This window comes from Lonchura striata, chromosome 2 (genome assembly GCF_050655825.1).
Source record: "Lonchura striata isolate lonStrDom1 chromosome 2, ASM5065582v1, whole genome shotgun sequence".
NCBI lineage: Eukaryota > Metazoa > Chordata > Aves > Passeriformes > Estrildidae > Lonchura > Lonchura striata.
Genome location: NC_140704.1, coordinates 55,139,001 through 55,154,962, shown reverse-complemented (window position 1 = coordinate 55,154,962; position 15,962 = coordinate 55,139,001). Strand labels below are relative to the sequence as shown.

The following is a 15,962-nucleotide window of genomic DNA, read 5'->3' as shown; positions in this document are numbered from 1 at the left end:
AATGGAGAAAAGTATTTTACCACATTTATATAATCTTCTATCCAATCCTATATATAGGTTTCATTAATTTAAAACTGAGCAAGTATTCTGACCTCTTAATAGGTAATCACTTTATTGTCAATTTCCTACTCTGTGCCATTCACCTAAAATCAACACAGTAAAACAATAATTTCAGTAATTAGTCTGATTATTTAAGTTAGCTAAAGGTAAGGGGCAGATCATGCCCAGTTCTCAAGTGCCCTATCTCCATTGAGAGAATGATGTAGGACAGAATACATTCTCCCTATGAATTGGTCTCTTCTGGAAAAAACAATCATTTCCTTTACTGTTCCTTTTATCTTTCTGACTGTAGCACAGAGCAGCATCATTAAGATAGAATAACACAGCTCTTAGATTGCAAGTCCTGAGGAAAACTTCTTGTAATTATTATATTATATGATTAAAATTATTGTACATTACCACTTAACACAGATTAGTGCACAGCCTGTCTCGTGTGTCCTTCAGCTTCAGAGAAGCCCATCTGAGTCCCTTCTCACTTGTGTAGATATAAATCTAGAATAATTTCACGCAAGTCAATACATTGTATCTGAATGCATGTCTGAAGCAGGGACATCTCTGCTTAAGGTTACTTCATTAATTTCTGATTCTTTATGGCTGTTGAACTGCAGATTAATTTACTAAAACATTGAATTTTTATAAGTTCAAGCATTAAAATGGCACTAGCTATCTAAAAAGCAAGTAGAAATGAACTAGAAATATGTGAATTATTCCTTTCCAACACTCACAGGGGATTATAGCATAACCAAGACATGATAAACTAAATTTCATTGCTCTTTTACTAATAAGATTAATTTCTCCATTAATTCTTTATTTCTGTCAAAACCACTTGCAAATAAAATCTCCATTTGTAGCCATCCAAAATATTGAAATTTTGGATTTGCTGCAATAAATAGTCTAATGACTTTAAATTCATTTGTACATTTGAATCTATACAAAATAGCTGTCTTCATTGTATTTTAATTCTGGTAGTAAGCAAAGTGGGTCCACAGGACGCTAAAATCTACTTTGTATCCTTAATGACTCCCATGACACCATCCTTAGGCCTTTGGGATCTCAATTATCCAGTGTGTTATGCACTCAGAATTTTAATAAAATCAAGACACCTTGCCCAGGACTACTTGGGTCAATATGCACCCCACTAGACCCAAAAAGGGGAAAGTGTCCTATCTTTTCAAGGGGTATTTCACTACTAAATGGAAAAGATTTGGCAGAGAAACTTCCATTGTGCCCAATCGAAAGAGCAGGCCAATGGCACGCATAGAGAGCCACAATGTCAGACCAGCTCCAGTCCAGACACATGAGCCAGGCTGAGCAGAATGCTAATAAATTAGCTGGTTTTTTCTACTGTTAAAAAACATATTATTTTTCTTGAATTTTGATCTAGTTCTTCCTTTGGTGAAACCGGAAGAAATAAATGTGCTAAAGTTTGTGGGTTTGATTTCCAAAACAAAGCCATTTTGTCACAGAAGTCCTACAGGGAAAAGCTGTTTGGAGTAACATAATACACAAAATCCTGCTATGTACAAACTGCTGTTCTCTGCTTATCAAGGTGATAAGAAGTGAGCCCCACAGAGGGCATCATTAGCTCATCAATCCTCTGGCCCCAGAAAGGGATGTACACTGCTTGCTTACACACACACACACACACACACACACACACACACCCTACACACACACAGGCTCACATGATAACAAAGAGATTTTAGTACATCCAAAAGTCTCTGGATATTATTTTAGCTGCTGCAGCACTAGTGCTTCCACTAATCTCCAAAAGCAAACTGGGCATTGCATTCCTTTTAGCAGCAGCTTGCTCCTACTTTTTCCCAGCAATGACTGAGAACATTTATTTTTACTTTGAAGGGTGCTACCTTCAAATGTCAGAAACCACATTTACTTGGAACTCTCCAATGTCTTTGGCTTTGTGGTCCATAAAGCTATGGTCTTCCACCAGTACAAATGTGCTCTGAGTCACAGGCCAGGTCCTAGCTCTGCCCAGCCTGTTCTTAGATATATAGCCAATAGTCTTAATACTGAGGAAACAAACTGCTTTAGTATGGCTAGAGAACATTGAAACACTTAGAGATGTAGAAGTAAAAGCTTACATCTAGCTTCTGCTCCCTATACAGGTGACCAGTAAACATGGGGATGTATAGACTTGAAAACATAATTTCAAATATATTATTCAGCTACTATATTCCAGACACTATGGACTATAAATCCTTGCAGGAAAAGCACATGAAGCTGAAAAATTCAATTTTCATCCAAATTCATAGATTGAAACAGAACTCAAGTTACACAGGTTGATACTCTTAACATAGGTCAGTATCACAATCACATGGGGTTTGATTTGATGTTGATAAAGCAAGATTGATGAAATATAAGTAATTCTCACTACCTTTATTTGCATGGGTTTAAAATACTGCATTCAAGTCAGCTGTACTCTTTGTCTCCAAACAGTTTGCTGTTATAAATCATAGAATTACAATAAAAGATGTCTATTAGCCACACACAAATTAACACACACATATAATATTAATTCAAATATACAGGAGAAAATGTCTCACCCACTTAATGGAAAAGTACTTGAGCTAGACAAGGTAAATAACTGACAAAATATTATTAGGATAATTTTGCATTCATCTTTTATTCCAAAAGTTGTATTTTTGTAAACCTGATATTTCCAAAACAGTGCAAGTGAATCAGAATACAGGTGAACACAAGCTTCTAAATACAGGTGACATCAGTAAGAGTGAACACATTCTTCCAACCACAAGTTCACAAACAGAAATACAGGTGACATCAGTAAGAGTGAACACATTCTTCCAACCACAAGTTCACAAACAGAAATATACAATTTCACAATATGTAAGAAATAACATTCTGAGAAAAATAAGGGACAATGGTGTAGGTACTCTACTGTGCATGCAAACCAAGTTCAAAAAGTAATTAGTCTTCACGCCAGTTTAATCAATGCACATTCAATGAACAAAATTATGTTTTAATTTATATCCAAGAGATCCTAGCAAGTGGGTAGACTTGGGATTAATTCCATGACTCCCTTAATTCTTTAGTGAAAGCAGTATTATACGTTTCCATGTCAAATGGATACTATGCTTTAAACTTGTGCAAAACTCCAAAATGTGCCCATAAACAGAAGGCATTCAAGAAAATTGGTACTAAATATTGTCAAAGAAACATTTTTCATATCTATTGCTTTCAGCAAACTGGGCTACCTGCACATCACTGACTTGGTATGTGGGGTCATTATCATTCATGTATTTAGGCATAGAAAGGGCTGTTTTCACTGTAATGCTTTCAGAAGTCTTCGCCACTTTGAAATGATTGCTTAAGTAGTCTACAGGCTTGGAGTTTACATCAGGCATAATTTCTCTCCCAGATAACCCAAGCAACTTGTGAGTTTTTCTTGTCAGATGTTGAATCAATACACTTAATTCACTTTAAAACTTTTCTCCCTAATGCATGCAGATAGCTAATAGTTAATAAATACCAGTCAATACTGTAATAACAGACACTTGATGATGGTCGTGGTAAAAAGCAAACAGGAATAGGAATGTGGTCAATTTTTATAATTTGAAGCTATCATGAATATGGCAAGGAAGAGCAAGACCTGTTCTCAAGAAGATTTCTTGCATGTTCTCTGCATTCAAGTTTCCAAACTTCCAGCCGTTCTTCTACCATACTCTTAAGGAAGAAGACATCCTGCAATCCTGGTTTCACTTTCTACCACAGAGCTTGGCCCTTCTTTCCTTTACATGGATTTTATACCAGCATGATATTTACTCCTTATTTACACAAAGTGTAAAATACAAGTAGAATCTAAACCCAAGTCTTACAAAGTTCCAGTATTTCTATTCAGAAATCCAAGAGCTTTCTGAAGAAATGTGTTTGAATTAATTACAACTGGATTCCTTCTAATTCAACAAACAATTTGTTAAAAAATTACCAGCAATAAAAGTGTCAAGCTGAGATCCAGTAACACCTGCGCCTTTACTAAACTTGCTTCTAAATTCTTGAGGAAATACATTCAGTACTTGGAACACCCTTGAGATAGGCAATCTCAAGACTCAAATATCCAAACATTTTAATCCTTGCATCTACTTATCTCTCTTAAAATTATCATATAAACAAAGACATGAAAGACATAATGCTCACAGCATGTAGCAATTTATCACTTGCTTTGATAGCAACAAATCACAATCTTTAACAGTAGCTTTAAAATTATCCATCTTAATATTAATATGACTTAGTTACCTTTTCTAAAAAAATTATTTAAAGAAATTTGTCAATGCCATAGTGGTTTACCCAATTATGTCCTTCTGGTATCTCAACTGTACAGTCCTAGAGACTGCAAAAGAAAACTTCCCAAAGAGAACATTCTGTGCAACCTTCTTCAAGTGAGCCAAAGCAAGCTACATCCTGATACATGTTACTGAAGAAGTGTTTATATCCTCTCCCATCCAGGCTAGTAAAGGACAGACTCAAGATACAGAGGATCACAACTGTGAAATACTTTAGGTTCTGTAGCTTATAAATCAAATACCAAATTTAACTTAAAGAAGGAGACACTAAAAAGATTTTGACTTATTTCCATTAAATTATCTATATATGATATTACCAAGCATTGTGAATTAAGCATATGAGAATTTCAGCTACTTTTATCTGCAAATCTCTCTTTTCTGTCTTGCATTGACATTTAAAAGTACAATAGAATTTATATATATATATATATGTATGTATTTCCGAAGATTTAGGCAGATATCAGTGCTTGAGTGAACTATATAGCTATTCAATAGAAATTATAAAACATTGATACAAATATAAAGAAATACTCAATATAAAAAGCTTGTATTTATAAAAAATATTCTTAGGTAAAAGTCTTCCCCTGAGGGCATACTACATAGTTGGATTCATAAATATTGCTCTGCACTGCAGCTTGGTTACCAAAGTTCAATGCTTAAATGAAGTGTGAATTGCTCCAGTCACCTGACATGGCTGCAGTGGTTGCCTCAGGATATGTTCCCTAGCTTTTTGGAGTAATAAAGACACAGTATCAATGGGGTCTCCAAAAAATCTGGAGAAGATTCCTTCTTCCACATATGGAAGATACGAGAGCAGGACCTATAGACTAGTGAGTGCATGTCACATGACTGGGCAGGTTTGTTTTCATGGGCAGTTTACTGATTTTTCTGGACCCAGTTCCAACTATCTTCATTCTCCTTTCTGCTCTTTTCAGCCTCAATAATTTCTTTGTACCTCCGGCGGAAGAAGCCCATCTGCAAATCAGAAGAGATGACAGTGGTAAGTTATTAAATCATTAAATTGAAACTTTCTTTGGTGGTTTAATGACAGATACTTCATGCAGAAAGAACTAGCCCAGAAATTAGCATTTAATTCCTCCAAGTGCCAATCCAAAATCTTATCTCCTTATTTACATCAATATAAATGAGATCAGACCAGGTCCTATATCTTCACAAGAACTCTGCTCCTTATAGATGAACTACTCTGAGGTAAGAATCCTCTTATATGAAGCATGAGCTAAAAAAAATAAAAAAAACAAAACAAAACAAAACAAAAAATTAAGTATTTCTAATACATACAGACCAGCAGAGCCAGATAAAGGTTTTTTGGTTTAAAATAGAAACTAATGCTAAATTTACAGCTGAACCTAAAATGAGGCTAACTTTTGGGTCTTAAGTAAATGCTGACTGAATTTTATGAACAGTACTGTCAGTGTCTATAACCACATAAAACAAGAGGGACCAAAGCAATACAGTGCAGTCACCCATCTCCCACTTCTCAGTTTCAGCTACAATCACTGATAGTTACTTTTGCATATCTTCTTGTTTCCTAAACCATTGTACTTAAAGAAATGCAACTGGTTTTCATCTCAGTTTGGATAAAATTTCTCATATCTCTGTTTCTTTCAGTCTCTCAGATAAACATTATTTTAATAACAGACTTTGGTAAGCATTCAAGAATAACTCCTCAAACTTAGCAATACACTGTTGAGATCACTGAATAAATATTCTGCTCAATATAATTAAACATTTATGTAATTCCCACCATTCTAAACCTGTTTTCTTACTCCTGCTGTGTAAAACATGATGTTTTAGTCTTCTTTTATCAACTAGTTATTGCCACCCTTTATCCCCAAATTGCCTGTGCGTAGGAATATTTTGTGTTGTTTGTCATTACTAAAATTCAGTTAAATTTGACGTAGTTTCAGTTTTCAACAACTTTAATTTTCTTCAAGTGCATTTTAATTCACAGGGGTCTAAAAGGCAGCATATTCAATCTGTCAAGGGGGCTTCCCCAACACATCTTCCTAAAGTCTAAGTTCTTGCCTGTGCCTCAAATTACATCCTGAATTCACAGCAGCATGAGACTACACACACACCATCCTATCATTAATCCTTATCTCTGCCTCTTGCCTTCTGTGCAAAGGACATAGAAGCTGTAGCACAGTCTAACAAGCCCCTCTCTTTTGGTAAATGGGATATGCTATTAATCTAGAGATAAGTGTACTCTGCTAGGAGCATAGGTATACATTACATACATACTTACTCTGCTAGTTCCAGCCAGACAGGGATAATTTCTGCAGTAGCCAGAGGGGGCATGGCTAGAATCTGGAGATTATTCTACACAATCTCATGTCATTGCCAGGGGTGGGGGGAGTCTCTTCCAGGGGAAGGGGTTCCTTCTGGTCAAGAAAGCAAAGTGGAGGGAACAGTGGGGTAATGCTGGTTCCGAGCCAGAGGGCATAGTCCAGGTAATGTGGCTGCAGTTGAGTCAGGCTCAGTAGCATTTTTTATGTGAATCACTCTTTTCTACTCTTTCATTATTAATATTGTTGCTGTTACTATTTGTTTTCTTATCTCATTGCTGTTTCCAGTAAATTATTCTTACCACAACCCATGATCTTCCCATTTTGTACCTCCAATTCTCCTCTCCATCCCACCTAAGGGGAGTTTGGCATGTTTCTGTGGGAACACCAAATTCAAAAATACAATTCCTAAAGCATAACAGCCTAATTTGGTGCCAAGTGGGTCACAAAGGTTATGGTAACAACAGATCTGCCCAGAGCAGGCTGGAAACAAACTTCATCTAAGTATTTGTTGTGTGAGGTACAGAGCCCCTGGCTACAATGTTGCTTGATCTGTTCATGTGATTGTGATACTTAACCCTATATCTACTCCTGTATGTCTTCCTTGCAGTGCTCTATTTCAGAGAAGGGAGAAGGATCGGAATTTGTTGATGCACTGTGTGATAACAGTTTATCACATGATGACATGTAAATGATGGTCATTTGGGGTTTGTATTCAATGTTGTTATCCTACCCTTGCCTCAGGTGCACTATTTGGTAGTCCAGTAAAAATTGTATCCAGTCTGTTGGAGGAGAAGGGAAGAATGACTTTCTCCAGCTTTTTACCCCATTTCCTTCATCAGGCCTGTACAACAGCTTTGTAGAATTTTGAATTCCCTTTGGATGTTAAGGAATGCATGCTGTTGTTGCTAAGTCTACCAGGTCTCCCTAGTGCAGAATTAAATAATAGACTTTTAACATGATCTTTCAGGGATATGACCTGATGGTGGATAGTGATGAGTGGCAGGGAATGTGAGAGAAAAATGCCCAGTTGTTGCAGGAATCTACTTCAAAGACTTGAGAGTTCATTGCTGAAATACTACAGGACCCAAATAAAGAGACAGAATATTTGCAAGGAGAATGCTGTGGCAATTCCAGAGATGTGCAATTTATTGCAATGTGCTGGGCCCTGGCTACTATTTATTGGACAGTGCTCTGTACTAGACAGCACCCTCAGGAGGAAGAAAAAGAAAACAGACCCACAGGCACTGAGGCCACTCAAACTGCATCTTGAACCAGATGAACAACTCATGCTGGTAGCAGGTGCACCTATAAAGAAATTCAAGACAAATTTAGTTCACTTAGTGAGGGTTAAAGAGGATTAAGGCACTCACAACAGGAGGAAGAAGCAGGGCCAGAGAGAATCACCTGATCCCTACCCTCAGGTGAGCTGCAAGATATGCAAACACATTTCAGCCACCAGTCAGGAGAGCTCTTGTGACCTGCCTGTTCTGATGCTGGGGTATTACAACATGCAAGATGAAGCAAGATGAAACAAGATGTAGTGAAGCCAAGCAATTGGGATCCCTGTTCCAGGATGTAGGCATTGGCAAGGGGATCGGAAAGAGGACAGAAACTCTCAGCCCCTGGAGGCAACATCTGCCAAGCTTGAGGGAACAGTATTCTCTCATGGATGACCTAATAGTTCACTGAGACAAGTGGAATGCTATGGAGAAAGGTATCCAGGACCTGAAAGAATTAGCTGTGCTGGAGGCAATCTATAGGGACTGAAATAACAAACAGTCCCCTGTAGATCCAGATCAGATCCAGTATACACAATCCATGTGACAGAAGTTTCTAGGGAGTATGCCATCATCATACACCAACCCTTTGGCACTGATGTCAATGAAAGAAGAAGAAACCCTGCTTCAGGTGGCAACCCAACTTTGACAATATGAAGTCCTTTTTTCCTCCCTACTGACCTGTGCCTCGACAGTGAAAAGACTGAACAAGACTGCGGACAGGCTTGAAAGACTCAAGCAACCTAGAGAGAAAATGTCCCATGCCCCTGCCAGTATGGACCAGAATCTCTGCTACTGAGAGCATGTACCCCTCTGCTGGAGAGAGGGGACACACCATGAGGTGACCTGCAGTTTTACCTTCATGACCACAGAGAGGACATGAGAAAGTGGGATGGAAAACCCACCTCTGCCTAACAGCAGGAGTAAATGAATTGAGAGGAAGAACAATCACCAACAGAAATTCTTCAAGAATAGTCCAGCTCATCCCTGGGTAAGTCTTCAGACAGAATGGAAAGGCTGAATGTTATTTCTGATCCTCTTGAAGAGATCTCCAGTTCATGCTTGCAAGAACTGAGCAATGACTGCCATGACCAGAACTACAGGGGCCCTGCCTCCAGCCATGTGGAAGAGAGGGAGAATCAGATCTATTGGATTGTGTGGATCCCATGGCCTGGAACATCAGACCTACAAGAGTAATAAGGCTTTAGTTGACACTGGCACACAATGTACCCTGATACCATCAAGATCTGTAGGGGCATGATCTATCTCTATTTTTGGGGTGACAGAGGGGTCCCAACAGCTAACAGAACTGGAACCTGAGGTGAGCCTGATTTGGAATGAATGGCAAAATCACCCCATTCTGATTTGCCCAGAGACCCCATGCACCCTTGGCAAAGATTAACTCAGGAGAGGCTATTTCAAGGACTCAAAAGGGCATTGTTGGGCTTTTGGGATAGGTGCTGTGGAGACAGAGGAAATTACACAACTGAATACCTTGTCTGGTGTCTCAAAGGACCCTTCTGCTGTGGGACTGCTGAGGGTGGAAGAACAACATACCAATCACAGCCACACAGTGCATCATCAACAACACTGCACCAACCTGACTCTGTGACCCTCACCCACCACTGAGTGCTGCTGTGAAGGACATGCTGGACCTTCAGTATGAGCTGGAGTCCAGGTTCCCACAATTTACCATGCATTCATCCAGACTGAAATGGAATGTATGTTCAAATGCATGGATAATGGTGGTTCTGTTCTGAAAAATCAACTCACAGAAGTGACTCTATTGAATTTTCTTGCTTCCTAGCCTCTTTCAGAACACTGTATGAAAGGATTTACAAATAGAGAATTGGAGAGGAGTTTCTCTAATTCCCAACTCTTCAAACTTACTCTAGAGATGAGATCTAGAAAAAAATATCATTACTAGTAATTTTTGCAGAAAAATATAATTACTAGTAATTTTTGTACTTAGACCTACAAGCTATACCAGTGCAAAGAATTTAGTTTGAGAAGACATGCTCAAGACTGCATCATCGTAAAATCACGTGAAAGTTCACCAGTGATGCAAACAGAATTCAGCTTAGTGGAGACTACAACTGAATATCAGAAGTTTCTCTAGATTTTCAGTCTAAAATGCAAGCGAATTATTATTTAGATAAAAAAATTGTAAGAGCCTAGTACTTTTCTGTTCTGCTCCAGCTGTATTAATCATGGGTACTTAATTTATTCACTGCTGCTACAACTTACACATGCTCAGGGAGCAGATGTTATGAAAATGTGGGTGGCTTTCTTTGTATTATCAATGTATGTAACAGAACCTGCATGTTCTATGCATTTGAAAAGAAAACTGCCAAGAGAAGTACAATTTCTAGTTTTAAAAACAGATTTTAAATTCTTAAGGTTTTCATCTTTCCTGCAACCACGTCCTTGGTACAGTGAAACTTTCTCTTGAAGTTATAATCAAAGTTATAGAAAGGCTTTTTAATTTCCTTGAGAGCCAAACAAACAAATCTCAACTCTTTCCCACTGATATTTTTATAAAAAATGTCTGTTTCTGAACATGTGCTTCAGGAATTGTCTTTAAAAGTTGTCGAGTAGGGTTTTGGTATTTTACTACTTTCTTTTTTGGATAAAGAATGCTGTCATATAACTCTCTGGTAGGGATAAAAAGTGAGCTAAAACTGTAATAAATATTAATAAAACATAAAACCCTACATCTAGAGGTGATTCCACTATGAAGAATTATGTTTATTTGCTGTAAATGATGTGGATACTGTAAACTTATGTAGAGGACTTAAGTGCAAGCAAAAAGAGAAATTTGACATTAAGGGTTTTTTTTTTAATGTTTTCAAAAATTATGGTGAGGGATTAGATACATTTCCCACCCTTCAGAGACAAGGACTTTCTTTGTTATGTGATACTGTTCTTTAGTGACATATATTTACATTTAATGTAAATAATAAAATCCCTACCATTTCCCAAAATAAGTTGGTTTTTTTTTTAATTGTCATGAAGAAATCACAACATAATTATTGTCTCACAAAAGACCACATATCCATCTCCTTACAATTAACTTATTTCATTCAAGAAGGACAGCAGTATTCACCATATGGGGAAGGCTGGTAAGTACCTTTGTCAAGCTAGAGAGGACAAGTGAATTTAACATACAGTGATGGGTAATAAGGAGGCAGACAACTGGAACAAAGCAGGAGAGTTGATACAACACAGAGTTGAATATATACCGGCTCTTTTATCACTGGGGCTGAAGTGAGAGCAGGTCCCTTTTCCATGGCTAATGCAAAACCATTAAGAGAACTGAAAAAACCCATTGAGGGAAGCACTGCTGGGACTCAGTCTTGAATTTCAAGCAAGAAAGACAGAGATCCTCATCTTTAACAGGAATATTGCTGTGATCTCATTTGTAGAATGTTTGTAGAATGGGTGTTTACAGTGGACCAGTGGTTGCTAACACTTGTTCCATAGGCAATGAGTCTCTAATATTGTTAATTTCTCCCAAATTTTGCTTTCCATATATATGTATGTGCACACATGCATTATATGTATATGTGTGTATATATATATATATATATATATATATATATTTATACATATATACATATATATGTGTGTGTGTATATATATATATATATATATATATATATATATATATATATATATATGTATATATGTATAGAGCAAAGAAATACCCCGCTCCAGAACTGTGGCCCCAGCAGGGAGTCTGTGAGCTCACACATCCCCAGCCAAGGAAAGCTCTGATCAGTAAGCCTCTGCCTGGGGAAGGCCCTCATGAGAAGAAGAGCAACAGGAGAGTGCATTTACAGGAGGCAAAGAGAGATTGTGGAACGCTGTGGAAAGCTGTGGAAAGCTGAAGGGATATAAGGGAAGAGGAGGCATCATCCATTACAGACAACACAGGAAATGAGAAAAAGATAGATAGGCTACAATAACTAAATTAAAGGATGTGTGTAAAACCCATGGGTGGCCTCAGGTTTTGAATCTAAACCACCTACTTATAGCAGCTCTAATACTTCTTGAAACACCTCTAGAAGGACTGGTTATTTTTGTCACTTCAAAACCTAAAACCATCCATAGGTTTTTACACACATCTTTGATTTAGTTATTCCAGCCCATGTACTCTTTTGTAGCACAACCTTACTGCCATCTACAGTATACATTGAGAAGAAAGCATGTTTCTGGCAATACTGAATAATAGAGCAACACAAAAACTGTTAGTCTGAGATAGGAAATTACACCTGTTATTGTGAAGTTATTTCTTGCCATGTGACAGCACAGTCAAGTCCTCTATTCAAACACGGGTATTAAAAGTCTTTAGCATACACAACTCCCTTTAACTACCATGCCAAATTTTAAATCCCTTCAATCCCAAGTAAATCATATCTAACAACACTCACATAGAATAGCATTCTTCAAGCACCCACAAAAACAGAAAACTGCAGTCAAAAATTATTTCAAGTTGAATTGTCATCACAATAATGCATTATCTTGTTGAGTTTTTTCTCTGCTGCTACTTTCTGCATATCCAAAGGCTGAATAGCTAGATCTTGTATTTTCTAAAACTCCAAAAGTATAAGCACTTACCCAACACATCCTGAAGTATGAAACTGTGGCTATCTCTCTAGGATGTGAATTATAAATATGTCTGAAGAGTGTTGAGATTACAAAATAAAATTTAATTTGCAGTTGGGAAAAAAACAAAGCTGATCAGAAGGCAAGCAATATCTGCTTTTATTTTATTCACTGTTAGGTAAATTTCTGAAGTGTTTTTATCATGCCCAACATGGTTTATTCTCCCAATCAAATAAAAAGAAAAATACCTTGAAACATGGAATGTAGAAGAATGGTTATATTTTGCATTTTTAAAAGTTTTTTCCCATTAATGTAAATAGTTAGGAAACAAGAAAAAACTGTAACAGTCACATACTGCTGTAAAAACATTATGTCTTAATTATGGTAGTGCTTCAAGACTATAACTGAGTTAGGAATAGAAGTTTGTGAACAACAATAATCAAACAGATATCAAAACTGGATCAGAAGGTTTTGCCATCTCTTAGTTTTTAATTAGGTTTCTCTAGTGCATACGGTGTGTTAAACTTCACAGAAAAGTGCTGATTTTTAACAATATTAGTCTATTACTCTATTGATAAGAGTTGGCACAATATGCCAACAAGTAAAAAAAAAGCCAACATGTAAAAAAAAAAGAGAGCAAAGTAAGTATTAACCAAGAGGTAAGAAATAAAACATAAGAACCACTGAAGAAATCTCCCATGGAATAAGGCTTTGACAACATACTTTGGGTTCAGTGCCTTAGTCGACTACAAGCTGTCTTTCCTCTGGTACACAATTTCTTTATCTAATATAAGCAGTGTCCAGTCAAACCTGATGAATAGTCTGTATTTACATAATTAATATTTTACTGCCACATTGCTAATCTAGGTGGATGTCCCAAGCCATTCACAATCAACTTACACATCTCTTTTGGTGTGCGCTACTTGGGTACGTCTCCCTTCATGTAAACAGTTCCACAGCTAGAAAAATATGTAGCTAATCATGGGTCAGAGTAGGGCCAGGAATCCCACACCATTAAGATGCCACCAGTCGGCAGAGGAACACTCCCAACATCTGCAAAGCAGTGCTGCTGAAATTAGAAGCATGGAGTATTTTGCCATGTAGAGACTGATCACTGGTTATTATGCATCTCATAATGCATCTCTAAATGCATCTCATTTTATCACCACCAAGAAGGCAGGTAAAAACACTTTGCATTTGGGTTTGCATAGGCCTGCATGATTCTGACAAGCCATCAGTTTCAAGAGGATGCAGTGTGTCCTTTGTCCCAATTAAAAAATGTTTGCCACAGTACAAACAGGTCATGAACAGATATTTATATCAGCTTTTCCACCAAGAACTGTCAAACTGTCAATCCTGTGTCACCATGTGAGGAAGAGGCATGTTTGGAGAGGAGCAATGTGTCTTGTCTATAGTTAAAGGAGAAAATGTGCATTTTGGAGGAAGGATGATAGTGTAACTAAAGTCAGCTCATGAGCACTCAGGAGGTCTGGCTTCGATTATTGGGTCTTTCATTGATTTTTTGAGAGGCAAATCCCTCAACTTTCTTATAATGTAGGTTCTCATTTGCTCAATGAAACAAGTGCAAGAAAGTAATGTGATTCAAACATCGCTGTTCCACAAATGGCTGCACATACATGTAATACACACTTTGTACATGTACACAATGACATATATACTTGTACAGCCAGGGAACTGAGGCAAAGAAGTCCAGCAGCTTGCTCAAAGATAAATTCTCCTCTGCAAACACTTTGTTTAGCTACTGTGGAAGAATTTGATACCTACCATCTGTATCTGATCCTAGTGTATTGCAGCTGATAGACATTGCTATGGCACATAAGTATTAGCAATGTACACAAAATAGCCCTTAACTTTTAACTTACTTTCATCTAATCTGGCTAAGATTTCTTGAGATGTTACTGCTGGTATGCTGGGAGAAGATTTGTAGTCCTTCATAGATATTAAAAGTAAGTTTATTTCACATACTGTAGTACTAAAACAAGCATAGTTTTTAAACACACATTTTTTTATGCACTTACTTTGTAATGTTGAAATAATAAGATAAAACTTTTTTTGATAAGAGCATTCACAAGTAATAAACTTATCTAAAGGAATCATTAAATAAACTATTATTTTAACCAAATGCCCTACACCTATCTGAAAGGCCAAATAGCCAAAAACAGTCACTAAAGCTAGGTATCTCAAAGTAGATTCATAATTCAGACTAGCAGCATGCATGGAAAAAAATGTATTTAGGTATGAAAAGCAGTTAACTGCACACAGAAAGGGACACCAGTACAGACAATCTAATTTAATGCATCAGGTTCTTTTAATAAAACATGCCTTGCCATTGTCACTGATGCCAGAGTCACCCCACTCATCAATAATTTGTTCCTCTAACCAATTTTTGTGCAACTTTTCTCCCAGGAGCTGTTCAGTTGGATTCAATGGAGCTACTCAGTAATGTAGAGAATAAGCTGTTAGATCTGTTGTTTACCCTTGGAATATCTTTACCATGTAAGTACCATCAGACAAGACTTATTCATCTAAACTTTCATTTGTGCAAACATAGTATAGTTTTTTAAGGACTTAGTACTGGACTTAAAAGAAAATTCAGTGCTGAGTTAGGGTAACCTGAGTTTAATGAAAATACAAACTTCTTGCATCTTGCAGTATAGTAACTATGCACAGTATCTTGCAAGACAGATGCTACTAGTATACTTATAAGAATAATTAAAAAGATTGGCCAACATTTTAACACACTTCCATATAGTTTAAAAATTTTTACCTATTGCAAAATTTTACTATATAGTTTATTTTTAAAAAGTTGTAGAATTAATACAGACATCAACAAAAGTTCATCTCTGATTGTCACTCTCAAAACTGAGAAAGAATACAATGTTTACTGCAAATACATCCAGATAAAATTGTCTTCTAAAATCTCAACAGGGAATAGGACAGTAACTAAGGAAATCATTGCTGTAAACACAATTAAGACATATCTCAATCCATATTTTCCATTTCCTCTCCAAAGAAAAGAAACTGAACTATTACTGAAATATTTTTGCTTTGTTTGAAAACTAGAGACTAAACATTAAAGACCATTTCTGTAATCAATAAAAAATAGCTTTACAATCATACTTTGATGTATTTGATCTGTTAAAAATACTTGAATTAAAGTTGTATCATGTTCACAATTATCAGAATACGTCACCTTCATGGGTTAGCCAAACTAGAAGGAAATGGCTATATCTGGTGTAAGTTATAATACAGCATTGCCCATTGTAACACCAACTCTAAAGAAATAGTTCAGACTAGGCAAATCACACTTGCTCTGTATTGGCATTTGGGTCTGAGAGATGCTAATGACTTCCAATAAATATACATAT

At 36.8% G+C, this 15,962-nt stretch overlaps 1 protein-coding gene across 1 annotated transcript in view; it reads right to left on the bottom strand.

Annotated features, from left to right (window-relative positions):
* Positions 1 to 5,110: 5,110 nt before the first annotated feature.
* Positions 5,111 to 15,962, bottom strand: part of ITGA9 (integrin subunit alpha 9) — a 218,071-nt gene continuing 207,219 nt past the window's right edge. The window contains exon 28 of the mRNA XM_021546471.4: positions 5,111 to 5,354. Coding sequence (XP_021402146.3) covers positions 5,256 to 5,354 — 99 coding nt within the window. The 3' untranslated portion in view covers positions 5,111 to 5,255. The remainder of the gene's footprint in view (positions 5,355 to 15,962) is intronic.